This window comes from Nicotiana attenuata, unplaced genomic scaffold, assembly GCF_001879085.1.
Source record: "Nicotiana attenuata strain UT unplaced genomic scaffold, NIATTr2, whole genome shotgun sequence".
Classification (NCBI taxonomy): Eukaryota; Viridiplantae; Streptophyta; class Magnoliopsida; order Solanales; family Solanaceae; genus Nicotiana; species Nicotiana attenuata.
The window spans coordinates 81,682-98,391 of record NW_017674373.1 but is presented as its reverse complement, the minus strand read 5'-3'; the positions used below and the strand labels follow the sequence as shown (position 1 = coordinate 98,391).

At 38.5% G+C, this 16,710-nt stretch overlaps 3 protein-coding genes across 4 annotated transcripts; 1 reads left to right on the top strand and 2 right to left on the bottom strand.

Moving 5' to 3' along the window:
• Positions 1-3,030: 3,030 nt before the first annotated feature.
• Positions 3,031-3,627, bottom strand: LOC109218527. Its single transcript, XM_019382895.1, has one exon. It carries the CDS (start codon positions 3,625-3,627, stop codon positions 3,031-3,033), a length of 597 nt encoding a protein of 198 aa, XP_019238440.1.
• Positions 3,628-7,443: 3,816 nt separating this feature from the next.
• On the top strand, positions 7,444-11,672 carry LOC109218531 (chaperone protein DnaJ). Its single transcript, XM_019382900.1, has 5 exons — positions 7,444-7,901; positions 8,156-8,233; positions 8,405-8,480; positions 11,102-11,175; positions 11,273-11,672. Exons 1-5 carry the CDS (start codon positions 7,770-7,772, stop codon positions 11,342-11,344), a joined length of 432 nt encoding a protein of 143 aa, XP_019238445.1. The 5' UTR covers positions 7,444-7,769; the 3' UTR covers positions 11,345-11,672.
• A 514-nt stretch (positions 11,673-12,186) lies between these two features.
• LOC109218530 (pentatricopeptide repeat-containing protein At5g18475) lies at positions 12,187-15,700 on the bottom strand. Of its 2 annotated transcripts, XM_019382899.1 has the most exons (3): positions 15,444-15,700; positions 12,998-14,010; positions 12,832-12,920 (listed from the first exon to the last, which is right to left on the bottom strand). In XM_019382899.1, exons 2-3 carry the CDS (start codon positions 13,967-13,969, stop codon positions 12,912-12,914), a joined length of 981 nt encoding a protein of 326 aa, XP_019238444.1. In that variant the 5' UTR covers positions 13,970-14,010; positions 15,444-15,700; the 3' UTR covers positions 12,832-12,911. The 2 variants fall into 2 exon arrangements, with proteins under 2 accessions (XP_019238443.1, XP_019238444.1); XM_019382898.1 differs by having other exon boundaries at positions 12,187-14,010; positions 15,444-15,699.
• Positions 15,701-16,710: the final 1,010 nt, after the last annotated feature.

Genomic DNA, 16,710 nt, shown 5'->3' with positions numbered 1-16,710 from the left:
AGAATGAAATAAAAGATCAATCACGATTTTGAAGCAAAAGCTTAGAAAAACTAATCACCAATATTTATTTTCAGCATAGTAAGCCCTTTAAATAGGGCTTACAATGAGTAAAATTGATAAATTTAAGGAAAATTACTCCTAATTAAACTAGAATAAGAATAAGGCTAAAAAAACCTATCCCAACTAAAATAGAAAAAAATTCTGGTAAGAATGGGATACCAACTAACAATCCTAGTTTGACTAGAACTACAAATATAATCCTACTAAAACAAGAATTAAATTACTAGGAAATAAGAAATAACAAATCCTAATCTTTAAGGAAAAAAATCTTAATCTCAAATGGATTCTTCACTTCTTGAATTTCTTGGATTTTTAGCATTCTTGATCTTGCATCATTATGTGCGCCAAGTCGCTGCGCTCGTCAAGCAGCTCCAATTTAACTAGCAATGTTTCATTGTTTCTTTCTTCGTCCGCCCGGAAATATCTAATGGTAGGTTCTCCCACTTCTACCGGGATCAGGGCTTCTGCTCCGTATATGAGAGAAAAAGGTGTCTCTCCCGTGCTTGACTTGGTCGTTGTCCGGAATGCGGAAAGCACTCCCAGTAACTCTCGGGCCACTTGCCCTTGACTACTTCCAATCTCTTTTTGAGGTTTTGAATAATCACTGTATTTTTCGATTCTGCTTGGCCATTTTCACTCGGGTGGTATGGCGAAGATGTGATTCTTTTGATTTTCAAGTCTTTAAGGAATTTTGTGACCATTGCGCCTATAAATTGTGGCCCGTTGTCGCAGGCTATTTCCTTTGGTATTCTGAACTGGAAAATTATGTTCTCCCACAGGAAATTGACCATTTCGCGCTTGCTGATTTTCCGGTAAGGACATGCTTCAACCCACTTAGAGAAGTAATCAGTTAAAATCAAAAGGAATCTTACCATACCGGGAGCCGGTGGCAGCGACCGACTATGTCCATCTCCCATTCCATGGATGGCCAAGGCGACAATACCGAATGTAATAGTTCTACCGATTGATTTACTAACAATGCATAGTGTTGACACTTGTCGCATTTCTGAACAAATGCCTTAGCGTCTTGTTCCATCCGGGCCAGTAGTATGCTGCCCTCACTAAATTGAACACTAACGAGTCCGCACCCGAGTGATTTCCACAGATTCCTTCGTGAACTTCTCTCATGACGTAATTAGCCTCGGAGGCTCCTAAACATCGGGCTAACGGGCCTTGGAAAGACTTTCTATACAACTGGCCTCCCTAGATGCTGTAACGAGCTGCTTTGGTGCAGAGTGCCCGCGATGCCTTTGGATCTTCGGGTAGTTTGTCGTGCTCAAGATAGTCGATGATCTCATTTCTCTAGTCACAGACCAAATTGGTCGCAGTTACTTCATAATAACCGTTCACATCCAATACCGAATGCATGAGCTGTACGATCGTACCAGAATCTGATACCTTCATTTCTGTGGATGACCCTAGATTAGCCAGTGCGTCTGCTTCCGTGTTTTCTTCTCTCGGGATGTGGGTGATTGACCATTCCTTGAACCGTGCGAGCAGAGTCTGGACTTTCGCTATATATTGTTGCATGTGTTCCTCTTTGGTGTCGAAGATCCCGTATACCTAATTTACAGTAGAGAACACATTTGATTTCAATGACCTCAGAGTCTATTCCCCGGGTCACTTCAAGTCCTGCAATCAAAGCCTCATACTCAGCTTCATTGTTAGTCAAGGGAAAAGTTCTTAAGTCCTGCCTCAGGGTTTCTCCCGAGGGTGTAATTAATACCACCCCGAGCCCGAACCCTTTCACCTTAGAATCTCCATCCGTGAACAAGGTCCAGACTCCTGATGTCATTTCTGACACCATCACCGCTTCCTTGGTGGCCAAGGTCCGGGGCCGAAATCGGGCACGAAGTCGGCTAAAACTTACGATTTGATCGCAGTCCCGGGTTTATACTCTACGTCAAATTCACTCATTTTGGCTTCCCACTTGGCCAGTCGACCTGACAATTCAGGTTTGTGAAGAATATTCCATAGGGGAAAAGTTATCACCACGGCTATCGGGTGTCATTGAAAATAAGGCCTAAGCTTTCGAGCTGCGACTACAAGAGCTAAGGCCAATTTTTCGAGGTGTGGGTAGCGAGTTTCCGCCCTCGTTAAAATTTTACTAACATAATAGATAGGAGATTGTGTACCTTCATCTTCGCGAACTAAAAAGGCACTTAACGCTACCTCTGAGATCGCTAAGTAAATTAGCAATTGTTTACCTTCCTACGGTTTTGATAGTAATGGAGGGCTTGATAAATACCTTTTCAAATATTTCAAGGCCTGCTGGCATTCCTGAGTCCATGGGAAGTTGTTCTTCCTTTTCAGAACTGAGAAGAAGTAATGGCATTTTTTTGAAGACCGCGAAATGAACCTACTTAAAGCGGCCAGTCTTCCAGTTAACCTTTGGACCTCTTTCACATTTGACAGCTGGTCGGGAATGTCCTCGATGGCTTTAATTTTATCGGTATTGAGTTCAATCCCCCTTTGTGACACCAGGAAACCCAAAATTTACCGTAGTTGGCTCCAAATGCATACTTTTCGGGGTTAAACTTCATGTTGTGCTCCCTTAGGATGTCAAAGGTTTCTTGGAGGTGTTTCGGATGATCACCTCTTCTTTGACAAACCTGTTTGCTTCTTTTGCCTTACTGGAGGGATGTTGGGGTCCAAGCTTAACTTATGCACGACCACCTCTAGCGAAATACCTTTCACATCCGCATGCGACCACGCAAAACAATCAACATTAAATTTAAGAAATTCTATAAATCCTAACTTGAGCTTGGGGTTTAATCCTGTCCCCAAGTGGAACTTCCTCTCTAAGAACTTCTCGAACAATGCAACTTATTCGAGTTCTTTCATTATGTATTTGGCTATGTCCATTTCTTCCGGTACCTGGAAATACCTTGGTACCTAATAAGATTCTGACGACTCCTTCCTTTTGCCGACTTCGTTTGGTTCGGGAGCGGACATCGGTTCCTATAATTGCTATGCCGCATGTTCCTTCCCTTTGCTAATGGAAACCGAGATCGTGTTCATTTCCCTTGCCATCAGTTGATCTCCTCTTATTTGTTTAATTCCCTCTAGAGTTGGGAATTTCAGGAGCTGATGGTTTATGGATGGTGCAACCTTCATCTCGTGTAGACATGGTCTGCCAAGAATAATGTTGTAGCCCATGTCGTCGTCTACTACTTCAAACAAGGTAGTCTTGATGACTCCTTCGGTGTTTGTGGGCAGCAACAGCAAGATCTCCCCTCGGGTTGTCACACTTGCTAAGTTGAACCTAGCGAGGAGCTTTGTGGCTGGAATGATGCTTCCGATTAGCTTAGCTTGTTCCAGCACTCTCCATTGAATGATATTTGTTGAACTTCCCGGGTCCACCAAAACGCGTTTAATTTTAAAATCTAAAACATTAAGAGAACTTACCAGGTCATCGTTGTGCGGTAGTAGGAATCCATCAACGTCTTCCTCCGTGAAGGTGTCGTCTTCAGCGACTTCCCGTCTCTTGCTATGAGTCACCGAAACCTTTGTCTTTTTTGCTGCTGAAAAGGGAACACCATTAATCTTGTTCCCCCCAAAAATCATGTTGATTGTTAGTCAAGGAGGATCTTCTCCTATCTTCGAGGGCTCTGCGTTATCTCAGTTGCGGCCATAGTTATTTTTAGCCTAGTTGCTTAAGACTCTGTGAGATGGACATTTTTCAGCAATGTCTCCACCTCCTTGCACAGATGTCAGCAGTCCTAAGTCCGGTGGCCGTTAATCCTATGATACTCAAGTATCCCTCTGACTGGGATCAGCCTCGAGAACCTTGCTTTCTTAATGTTCCTTATCGCTGATACCAGCTCCACCACACTGACATTGAAATTATACATGGACAGTCTAGGGTAGGTGGGATCCCGGGAGCCTGATATCTCTTTGTCCTACAATGACCTGTTACTCCGGCCACGGTTAGCTCTCTTGTCGGTAGTGAACCTGTCCGCCGATCGGAAACCTCTGCCACGTCCTTTGGCCCTTTCATAGGGCAAAAGCCGGCCTTTAGAAAATCGCCGATCTGTATCGAAATCATCCTTTAACTTCTCCTTGTTCTTCTCTCGATCCCGACCCTTGGTTGATGTCGGGAAACCGAGCTGGTCGTCCTCTATTCTTATCTTTGACTCGTAGCGGTTGTGGACATCTGCCCATGTTGTTGCCTGGAACTCGAGCAGACTTTTTTTTAGTTTTCGGGAAGCGTTAGAGCTCCTCGGGTTCAGCCCCTTAGAAATGCCTCGGTTTCCCATTCATCCGGCACGGCTGGTAGCAACATCTCTTTCCTTCTGAAATCTGGCCATGAATTCTCACAGCAATTCGGACTCTCCTTGCGCAATTCTGAATATGTTGGCCTTTCGAGCATGTAACTTCCTGGACCCGGCATGTGCCTTGATGAAAGAATCTGCGAGCATCTCAAAAGAGTCTATTGAGTGCTCGGGTAGAAGTGAATACCATGTCAGGGCCCTTCATGAGGGTTTCCCCGAACTTTTTCAGCAGGACTGACTCAATTTTGTGCAGAGCTAAGTCGTTTCCTTTCACTGCCGTTGTGTAGGTGGTGATGTGCTCTTGAGGATCCGAAGTCCCATCGTATTTTGGTACGTCTGGCATTTTGAATCGCTTGGGGATTAGCTCTGGTGCCGCGCTCGGTTTGAATGGCAACTGAGTGTATTTCTTCGAGTCCGGGCCTTTCAACAATGGCGGTGCGTCCGGAATTTGGTCCATTCGTGCGTTTTATTTCCCTCATAAATTGTATGAGCTCGATTTTAAAGGAATCATTCCCGTTGTTGTCACCAGATCCGCTGTCGTTTCCCCCGGCCCCGTCGAAGCCATCTTCACCCCTCGAGGGTGTTGTTATCAACCATTCGCGCTATTTGATTTGCATGAGCACCGGGGGGAACTGGACCTCTTCCATTCCCGTTGGTAGGAGCACCCGACAACGCTTGCCTCAATTCTGCCATGACATGATCTTGCCGCGAGAGATGACCCATAATAGCCTTTTGTTGTTCCCTCAAGATTCTCACCGTTTCTGCAACGTGCTCGTCTTCAGCATCATCAGGAGTTGCCTCCCGAACGTGTCGTGGATATTGCCCGCCATGGACCGACGTGGCTACATCCTCCTCGTTGCGGGTGTTAGTGATCGAACCGTTGTGTTCAGGCATATTTCCTTGGGCCTCAACATTATGTGCGATGTTGACATCGTTATCTGTCATTTTTTACGATTTTTTTTTTGCTAAGAAACAAGGAATCAAACAGATTAGTAATATATGCAAAGATCAACTCAATTATGCAACTGTCTAAGCCCCATGGTGGGCGCCAAACCGTAAACGGTACAGTTGAATATGTAATGTAGTTTATAGACAAGCGAATCGATTTGATCCCAAAATGATAAATAAATTAAATAAAATATAAGACTTAGCGTTGAGATCAAAATATGACAGCAAATAGCTTGGTTCTAAGAATATCAAAAGACAGAAAATAAAGTATGAGCTTAGAACAATGTGTAGCATAAATTTGTCAGAATTTTTCGTCACTTACAATGGTTGTTGAAGTCATTATTTATAGCTAAACCTAGGGAACAAGGTCCTAGAATCAAGTCCCTCTTAAATGATAATTATGGAGGCCATTGATGAATGTGTAACGACAAACTATGAATGCCAAAATTCTCTGTAACGGATTGTGTATTTAATACTGAAGAATATTCTTCATTGAATGTCATCCGGTGGCAAACATTCGTTTGCCTTCGTTAGCAATATTCCCTTTGGGGTCTGCCCGGTGGCAACCGAGGCTGGCGTCCACGGTCTTGGTTTTCACTTAACTCGCTTTCCGTCTATCTCCGGTTTCACGTGTCGCTCTATTATTCGAGTATTTAATACGAACAGATTTTACCTTATACAGTAATAGTGTCCCTTAGTCGCAGTGATGAGACCTTGTGATAATATTATTTCAATTGTAATCCCATCTTATTGACATACTATTTTATTCTGACAAGAATCAACTATTTTGAATTGGCATAAAATGCAGATTCTTCGTTTTTTTTTTTTTTTTTGGGTGATTGTTGTATGTCTTTACGTGAATTAGATACTATAGTTGTTTTCATGCCGTCCTAACGTAGCGTTTTTTTCTTCTAAAATGATAGGAGTACTGAAAAAAAAAAAAAGAAATAATGGAATATGACCTAATACCTATCCCTTCCTTAAATTTAAATACACATCCTAAAAGAATCATGATAATTAACAATCTTCGAAAGGAAAAACAAGCAAGATTCCCTAGTACTCACATTTTACTGCACGAAACTTAAGTATGGTTCCATAACTAAGAAAAATATTAAGTGCTCGTATAATTACATAATTGTTTATATATTGCATTGTCAACTCAATTGAGAAAACATATTTCTTGCTAGTAGATCCGAATAATGAAACAATAAACTTTCTGAAATAGAAACAGAAAGTTAGTAGCGACAGAATGTCGAAATAATATCTGAAAATAATTTTAAAACAAATCGAGCCAGCTGAATGCACAATGTGTTCTTAAGGAAATTATTCCTCTCAAGTACCCGGAATACCGGAATATTATCCTCCTAGGATAGAACGATTTTTGCTCACCAGTATGTTGGTACTAAAAAATATGTTGAACTTCGAACCACTCAATGATTGTAAAACACATTGGAAAATTTTGTGCAGAAGAAGAAGAAGAAGATCAGAAAATTTCGTAATGAAAAATCTGAGGAATCAAACGAATTTATAGCCAATGGAAGCAGAACAGTGACTTAAAAACGGGAGGAAAATTTAAATAAAAATCCTGGAAGAAAGTGAAATGGGTCATGCACGAATCCGATTCGGGTTGGATATTTGGCTAATTTAAATAATAATATTTTATTAAATAATTAAAGAAATTTTGTAATCCGAAGTCGACGTCGAAGCCGAGCGATGATGACGGTGACGCGAGGCTTGCCTTCTTCTTAACTTTTTAAGAGCCAGAAGAAGAGCAATTGTATATATAACAATCAAAAGTCTTTTCTTCCTCCAATATGGCATAATGTCCCTTGACAATTTTCCCTCCATTTCCTATATACTCTTTATTTTAAGCTAACTAAGCTTAAACCCAACATTTCTTTGGTTCTTTAAAATAAAGCAAAATAACTTAATTTAAACATCTTACTACTACTGATCAGTTATTTCTCTAAAATGCATGATTTTGGATCACTTAATCAAAAAAGAGGAATAAGAGCTAAGCCCAAAATTGGTCACCTTTGATAGTCCGGTGAGACAAATAACGCAAACCAAGAACCCAAGTGTAGTAACCAAAAAGTACATTCGTGTTAACACATCAATCTCTCGAAAAAGCAAATAAATAAATTCCACCCTTAATACTAAATAAAAAACACAAACAGGTATCAACCTAATCCCTAATTACTCGTCCAATTATCCTTATTTTCTTCAATTTAATAAATCTGTCTTTTTATGTGGGGATTGTCTTTTGGCCCTTCGGATTAGATAAATCCTCGTCTTAGCGGGTATCTAGACCTGCATTAATTATAATCTAGACTAGATAAACTGAAAAAGAAAAAGAAAAAAGATCAGATTTTATTTTATTTCTGGCTTTTTCAGCTGAAATCTTTTTTTCATAGATTTTCGCTCACAGATAAATCCTTTGTGGTTTGCCTATTTTTCTTGAGCTGAAACGCTTTTTGAGAAGAAAAGATGATGTGGGACGAGTGGGGCAATGATTTCCGACATGAATACGAGGAAGAACAGCATCAGCATCATCAGCAGCAAGAAGAGGAGGATTCTTATCTCAAATTTGATTTCTTGTCAGTTTTATCTAAGCCTAAGGTATTCACATAATCACACGTGTTTTCATTCTTTGATGTCTCTGCTTCTTGTCTAAGGCTTATCTGCGGAATTGTTTCTTATTTTGGTGAAATTTGTGTCAAGTTTGTAATTTTGATTGGTGGGTTTTTCATTTCTTGAATGTGCATGTAGGATTATTATGAGATAGTGGAAGTGGATTTTGGTTTTATTTTCTGGAATTGTGTCAAGTTGCAGTTTTAACTTGTGAGTTTTGCGTCTCTTGAATGTTTCTGTAGGATTACTATAGGATACTGGAAGTGGATTATGATGCCACAGAGGAGGTCATTCGGTCCAATTATATCCGTCTTGCTTTGGTTAGTTTTCACTCTCTCCATCTTAAAATCAATTCTTTCATACCTGGTTTTTATGATATTTCCACTTTGTGAGTGTTAAACATTTGAGCATTTCCTTGTATCTGAATATGTGGTGTGCCTATCTCGTTTTCTTAGTTTTAGCATTTATTATAAATTTCATTATGGCGACAGAAATGGCATCCGGATAAGCAAAAAGATCAGGATAGTGCTACTTCAAAGTTTCAGGAAATAAATGAGGCATACCAAGGTTAGTTCTTTTTCCACATTTAAGCTTTACTCGTTTTTTTTTTTTTTTTTGGGGTGTTTACCAGGCTACTTTTAAGCCTTTCACATATCGAAGTTGATCAAACATGGAGTTTTCAGCCTACTATCAGTCAATGTGTTTGAATGAGTAGCTTGAGAATCAAATACTTATTTCATATCTAGATTCAGGCAACATTTAAAGTTATGGCTGGTCACTCCTTGGGGAATGGTGTGGAGAACCAATATCCCACTTGTGCGACTTAGTTGCCTCCATATAGCATGTATTTTGGCTAAGACTGCAGACGAGGATTCAGGTTCACGATTCCTAGAGATAAGGATGTTTGTAATAAAGAGTAGGGTAGAGAATTTTCCCTGCTGATAGAGTGTATTTCTAGGAGGTACGGGTCATTCTTTGAGTTTGATTTATGAGAAAATGGGTCAATTTAGAATTAAATTCTCAGCAATTGTGATGTGCAAGTGGCCGAGACCCAACTTGTAAGAAGCATCCTTAACACACTAAGGTCGCATTATAGTGGAAATCTTGTAAACCCAATTGCTCCTACTTATTATTGCCCATAAGGAAAGCCCAATGCTTGTGGTATAGGGACAAAATAGGCACCCACCTGTGTCGGTTTTGGGTACATGTATCCTCTTGCTCAAAGTGGAGTGAAGCATGACTCGTTGAGTGTATGATATTATGGGAGTGAAAAGTTAGCAAAGTGTTGTGTCATTGCAAATACTTGCTTAACTATAAATATCTTTGTAACTGCACTCAACCTGGTGCTTTTTGACTATTCCTTATTTAGACAAAAGTCAGCATTCTGGGTGCTGGGAATATCATTTGTAGGTGTGCATATGAGCTCATCTCAGTTTTTCTTTTAGTTGAATAGCTAGGCTGATATAATCATGCCATACATGGCTGTATTGAATTATGATGCAAAGAGTTTTTTTCTCTGTTGAATGAAACTAACACCCGTAATTGCATATATGCCAAATATCATATTTTCCAGCCAAGTTACAGGTTTAAAATATTTGAAGATCAGTTGTGTAGAATAATAAAAAAATCATAGGCAAGTCTCTTCAGTCTCCGAGATGAATTTGTTTGTCTCAGGTAGATGATGATGACTATTTTCTGGAAAGACAAAATTTTGTTCTAAAGTTGAACTCCTGGATTCTTGAATGGTTCTGTCATCCGATGACCAACATTTGTTTTCTACACTCACAAGTTTGCATTTTCCAACTAATCTTGAAAGTTTAGAATAGTGAACAAAAAAAATATGAGCTATCTCATGGAGAAATTCTGAAGGTTCCAGAATTGTTTGAGAGTGCCAATAATATAAGAATAGTCATTTTATGCCATAACTAGCTCGTCAAGTCTTAGCTTCCCATTGGCCTTGTTTTGAGATTTTACTACATTAAATGCACTCAGTTTCAAACTTGTTTGTGTTGATTCTTCGAATCCATTCCAATTCCCATTAATTCAGTATTCCGAGGATTGAATATTTTTTAGGGTAGGCGACTAGGCGTCAATCTACTGTAATCTCCCCCCTTTTTCCAGGGTGGGGTGGGGTTGGGGTTGGGTGGCCTTGGCTATACTTTTAACGTAGGTGGAGTGTTTTAGTAAGTTCAAAAAATTGATACTCCAGTAATTGATCTTATGGTTTTAGCCGGTGTATTTATGAACTTTAAAACATTAGCTATCTAATGGGAGACTGAAGAGACTTGCCCATGGGGTACAGATTTTGTACCCCATATAATTGTTTGTTATTGCTTTAGCCGGTGTACACAAGTTTTAGTTAGTCTCCTCGGCGCAGGGCTCGAATTGGAGGTAATACTATCTGTTATACAATTTTTGACTGAATGGGAGAAGGGGCAATTCTGAACTTGAGTGTGTAGGAGAAAGGGCAATTCTAAACTTGAGGCTGTGTCAAAGGTTTCCTGTATAGGAGATTCTGAAGGCTTAGAAAATGTAAAAATCTATATAATACCTAAATTAAAAGGATGCAACGAGTCTATAGTTGGAACTTTGATTCGTTTTGCTCTGAGGAGTTGTAAAGCTAGTAAAATGCCGCACAGAAGTAAAATTACATTAAAATGATTGGAAGAAATATTGACAGCTTCTGCATTTTCAATATTCTGCAATTATCTACTAAGATCAGAGACCCTTATACTAGTCCAGAAGCTTTAAAGTTATAATATTCTGAACCTAACTCGAAATTATATAGGTGTACTTACAGCTGTTCTAACTTTTGGAGTGTTTTCGTCCTGATTTCAATGACTTTCCACAGAAATCCTTAAGGGGTAGGGCGGTTGACAGTAGGAACCCATGCTTTATGATTGAAACACTAATGACATTAGGTAAGCATTTTATACTGTGTAATGCCATTGACTGACTTTATGATACATAGTTTCATGCGAGCATTGTGCAATATGGTTGACAGTAGTATTGAACTATCTTAATTGGAGAATGTGATTATACAAACTGTAATGACCAGGTCACCTACATTTCTGTCTTAAGATATTTTAACCTGCTCTTACTTTCACCTTTGACCGTGTCTATTTCTGATTAATCTTAGCATTTGTCATGTTTCCCTATATTTTAACTTTCCAATTGTCTCAAAACAGTTCTGATTGATCCTGTGAAACGACAAGAATACGACAAGAAAGGGATGCTACGAGCCTATGATTACAACATTGTTGTGAGTGTCCTCCTGATTGTTTCTTTCTGGTTAGTTTAAGTACTTAAGCATGTCTTGATTATTAATATTGCTCTGGCATTGTCCATCTTGATTGCAGGAATACCTCAATCGCTACAAGGGTCTTATTTTAACGTGTAACGGTCTTGGCATGAAGCATTCAATATGGTAAAGCCAAGATATGCACCTTCCGGTTGTAGTATATCGCGTGATCCTACTGGCACCTTCACATTATTACAGGAGCTGGGATGCACAGTTGGATCTGTAGTTTAGATCAATTAGGCTATTGTACTATCTTTTGTGCATGTATAGAGAAGCCGACATCACTGCTAAGTGCCAAGTGACCAGCCTCATTCAGAGGGCTGTCTATATGAAATCGTCTTGTACCGACTAAAGAATTGGTGACCTCTTAATTTGGTAGATTTTCTTACTAGAGTATCAATGGATTTTGTCTCAGTTTATGGTTTAGAATGGATTGTGGGAAGTGCTTGTCCTTTTTATGTGCTTTCTCCTTAGAGTTTGTGGCACATGCGAAAGGACGATATCTAGAGACGTATCTAATTACAAACTCAAATCTGTTCAGTCTGGGCAAAACGTTTGCTTTTTTCAGGGCAAGCAATAGTAAAATTTCAACAGTTGCAACTAGGGAGTATCTTTCCAAACATGTTGGACCTCACCGGAGCACAATGACAGTTCTTCCTGTCCCCATACTGAGTGGATTACTGCATTGACCGTTGGCTTACACAAACAACAACAACAACAACAAACAACAACAACAACAATAACGACCGAGTAAAAATCCCACAAAGTGTGGTAAACCGTTGGCTCACACATGAACTAAATAGTCTTTTAACTTAAAAACGTATTCAAAAGCAAGTTGTAGCTCTTTCTTAGAAAGTTTGATTTCTTGCATGGTTCCTCAGCTCATTCAAATGCGAGCTGTTGCTTTTCTGGGGAAAAAAAAAAAATCACATATGATAGGCTGATTTGCAGCATCACAAAGACAAAGTAGCATATTTCAAAGTTTTACATGTAGCAATTCAATTCCAAGGGGCAAACACTGGGGGTGGTAAAATGCATATGGTAGCAGGGCAAGTGCATCTGCTATCCTCGCAAGTTTCCATTCCTTTGTCTCTTACAAAGAGATACAGATTAAACTTCTAATGAACATATGTTGATGTCTACTGCAAGCTAATGATAGTTCTACTAACTTCTTTCCAAAAGCCACAGAGCAAGAAAAGGAAAAGCCTAAAGTCACAATACATATATGTAACTATTGCAGAACCAACTCATCAAGTAATTGAAATGCAGGCAATAACTTCCTCTCCCTGCAAATCACATCAATCAATAAACTCCATGTCTGAGGTTCTGGCTTAAACCCCATTTCTAACAGTCCAAACAATGCCATAGCTGCATCGGCTGCCTTTCCAGCTTCACATTGTTGAACTATCAATTCATTTGACGTAGCAAAATGAGGCACGAATCCTCTAGCCAACATCAGACCTAACAACTCCATTGCCTTTTCTAGCTTGCCTTCTTTACACAAGAAATTTAACACGATCCTATAACTTTCCTTACTTAGACGCACACCATCATAAGGTAACCTTTCAAGCATATCGAAAGCTTCACTTGATCTAGAGGCTCTGCACAATCCTCCAAGTATAACTTTTATTGTCACGTCATCAGCTTTGCATCCTTTATCCTTCATTTCTTCAAGTAACTCAATGCCTTCATCAACTCTACCAGCCCTACAGAATGAATTTATCAGTGTTGTATAACCAACTATATCAAGGGTTAGGCCTACTCTCTTCATCTCATGAAATACCTCTTTGGCATCTTCCTCTCTTCCCTCCTTACAAAATCCATTCATCAAAGCTGTGTAATTAACTATATTTGGTTGACATCCATTTTTCCTCATAAATTCTAATATTTTCTGAGCTCTACCCACCTTTCCTGCACGACAACATGCATTTATTAAGATATTGTAAGTCAATGCATCTGGCGGAATTTGATCTTTAGCAAGCATTTTCTCAAACAAGTCGATTGCTTCTTTAAGCCTTCCACATCGGCATAGGCCATCCATAAGGGTGCTATAAGTAATCAAGTTAGGATAAGAAACTCTGGACTTTCTCATCTCTTCCACTACTACAAATGCAGCTTCAACATCCCCTTTTCTGCAATGATACTTGACCAAGATATTGAAAATGCATGTATTGGGCTTCAAATCTAGATGCTTCTGCACATTTAAGAGGAACTCCCTGGCCAGATCAATCTGTTTTGCTTCAATCAGGAGATTCAGACACGTGCTAATGGCATTGAGGGACGGCTTTTCCCGAACAATAGGCAAGATTGCATTAAACATCTCCAGAACCTTTTCATGGAGAGAAGATTTGGAGTAATGTTTCATGAGGTTAATGAATATGCCTTCATGGAACTTGCAAGTTTCATATTTCATCTGATGAATAACAGCATCAACTGTTTCGAATTTCTTGCAAAGAGCAAGTTTATGGAGAAGAACAGCATAGGTGGAGTTATTGTGATTGAAACCCTTCTGATCAGAGACCTTGTTAAAAATCTCCAAGGCACGTTTTGCATCTTTCTCTTGTTTTATCAAGCTGACTGCCGATTCATGAGATATATACTTGCGTTTTCTTGGAACTTCGTCTATTTCGATAGCAGCATCTTGCCTCCGGGAACTCCTGCTCTGGTAATGCAGAGGAGAAATCCGTTGAACTGAAGAGGAGAATAACCTAGATGAAGAGCAGAGACTGCATCTCCTATGCCCAATAACTTTCATCCAAGTTAAGAAAACTCCTGGACCGGTGCTTCAAATTCTACCTGAAGAATTATATGCAGCTATCAGCGTAGAGGAAAAAAGTTATGCTGCATCTGAAATCTCATCAGACATGAGAAGGAAGTTACTCTAGTAGATAATCAATGATCTTCAAGCAGGAAGTGATTTGTTAAGAGCAAAAGGAAACAAAGAAAAGACTAAAATCGGTCCCTCAAAATAGGATGAAATCTTGAATATACCCAGTTTTTCGTGTGTAAATACACTGTCCCCCTCAAATCCCGGTAATACATATATCATTTAATTTTCAAGCAGAAAGACAACTCAATTTCCCCTCTTTCAACAAAATGCCACATTTCCCCTCAAATATTTGAAGTAGTCAAATAGTTGTTACTCTTATAGGACATACAGTTAGTCAGATGAGTTAAACATTGCTCTTTCTCATAAACGAATTTACCACCAACTAAGATAATGCGTACGAACTAACCAGGCCTATTAGGTTTGGGTTCGGAACCAACCCAGTCACATTTGCTTAAACACTACATTCCCACTAGAAAATTCAAGAAATATGTATAAACTGTTAATTGCAAACCCAGTAACTAAGACGAGCTACGGATTCCGTGCAATTCAGAACTCATAAACTTAAATCTTGGCTCCGCCTCTGGAGCTAACCATCTGGCGGAAGCAAGATACCCAAGTAAAAATTGTCTTTCAAAATGCTAACAACTCAAATATAGGGGTGGCAAAGGTAACGACGAGCATGTGTTTTCTTTTGAATGCCTTATGAAAGAACTACAGTTGCCAGTTGCTTGAAGTTTTTCACATCAAATGCTTAGAAAATATACCTAAACACTCCTCAAGAACGTGAACATTTCCCATATCTTGCTTCGAATGAATCTTTAACATCGAATGGCGTAAGCAGGGGCGGATTTAGGGGGGCGCAACGGTGTACACCCGAACACCCTTCGCCGAAAAATTACATCGTATATATAAGGCAAAATCTGTTTTTTAACTCTATATATTAAGTTTTGAACACCCTTAACACAGTCCAAAAGTGTAGTTTAGTGGTCAAGGGGGTTCAAAATCTACATAAAGTCATGGGTTCAATTCCCACTAGCTACAAAAAGATTTTTTTGAAACCCCTTCGTGGAGATCCTGCCTCCGCCACTGGGCGTAAGACATTTCCATTCAAGTGTTGCATAATTCAACAATACCATATACTGTTCAGATTTAAACACCAGTCATTCCTAAAGAAAGACACCTTTTTTTTTCCACACAACAACCCTGACTCCAGAATCAAAATCAAGTCGAACAATTCGTACAATATCAAGAGTAGCAACAAATTCCAACAAACAAATATATGGTGAAGAAACGAACGACACAAAAACTGCTGAAAGATATTCCAATAAATGGCAACAAAATTAGTGTGAAATAAGAGATATCACTAAAAAATATAGTAGGAGATAGCTAAATTGTTTACCAGTAGATGAGTGAATGAGCTCAGGGAACTGATTGACTGCATCCAAGATCCTATTTTTCGCCCATATTCAAGAAAAATAAAGAAAAGGGTAAGCTTATATTGGATTCAGGAGGTTAATTAAGATATAAAGTGGCCAACTTTTGCAGAGATGGAGAAGACGCGGTAGGGGATGTGATTTTGTTCAGGAGGCTCAGGGTTTTTCTTTTGCAATTGAAATTTTAGTTTAATTATTTCTTTGAGTAAATTTTAAGCGGAATGGACAAATACGAGACCCCTTTGTTTTTTCTATTTCCTATTACTATTAAACTAGTACTAGTATTAGCATCGGGGACGAACGTGCGGACACTTATCATGTTAAATATTTGAGTTTTGAATTATTGGTAAATAATCTTAAAATTTAAAGCTTCGATAAATATAGATAATCATTGAATATTAATTAAGAAACACTATATGAAAAAGACTAATCATTTCTCAAATCTCCTAATTATAATTTTATTTTATTTTTCGGGTACAATTCTTGCCGGTGTCATTGGATCCTAAAAATAGTCGGGAAGCAAAATAATAACTCATACTTATGGCAAAACAATCAAAGGTTGAGACTATGAAGGAAACTTTGGATACAACTTGACTCCTTTATTATTACTTGAACTCTTATTTGGTGTGTTGATATATGTCAAAAAATATTTCTATTTTAAAATTTCAATTACTAAAACTTTGTTTGTGAATAATAATTATTTTTATAATAATGTAAGTGAAAATATTATATAACTACATATATTGTCTAAAAATTGCCAAGTAATTTTTTTGATACTGTACTTGGCTTTACCTCAATGCAAACTACTCAAATTTCATGTAAATTCAAATTCGAATATCATAGCAGTTTATTAGTAATAAAATTCTTTTTAATGACACACAATATAAATTAAAAAAAATTCTAGGATATCCTTGTCTTTAATCTATGTATTTGAGTTGAAAAAAATATTTGAAATCGATGAGAACAGCTTCCAAATTTTTTATACTCAATAAAGATGAAACAAAAGAAGAAATATGTTGTCATCTCTTATTTTTGGCTTTTAGATTTTCCATATATTTTTTTCTATATTTATTTTCTTTTATCTTATTTTTTATGTCTTTCTTTTGTTACAAAAAAATTTATTTATTTCGCTATAAAAGGATGAGTTTTAATTGAAATTTACATAAGTACTTTATTTATATTTTAGTCTTTGGTTGAATTCTTTCATATTTTTCTTTTGATTCATCTAATCAA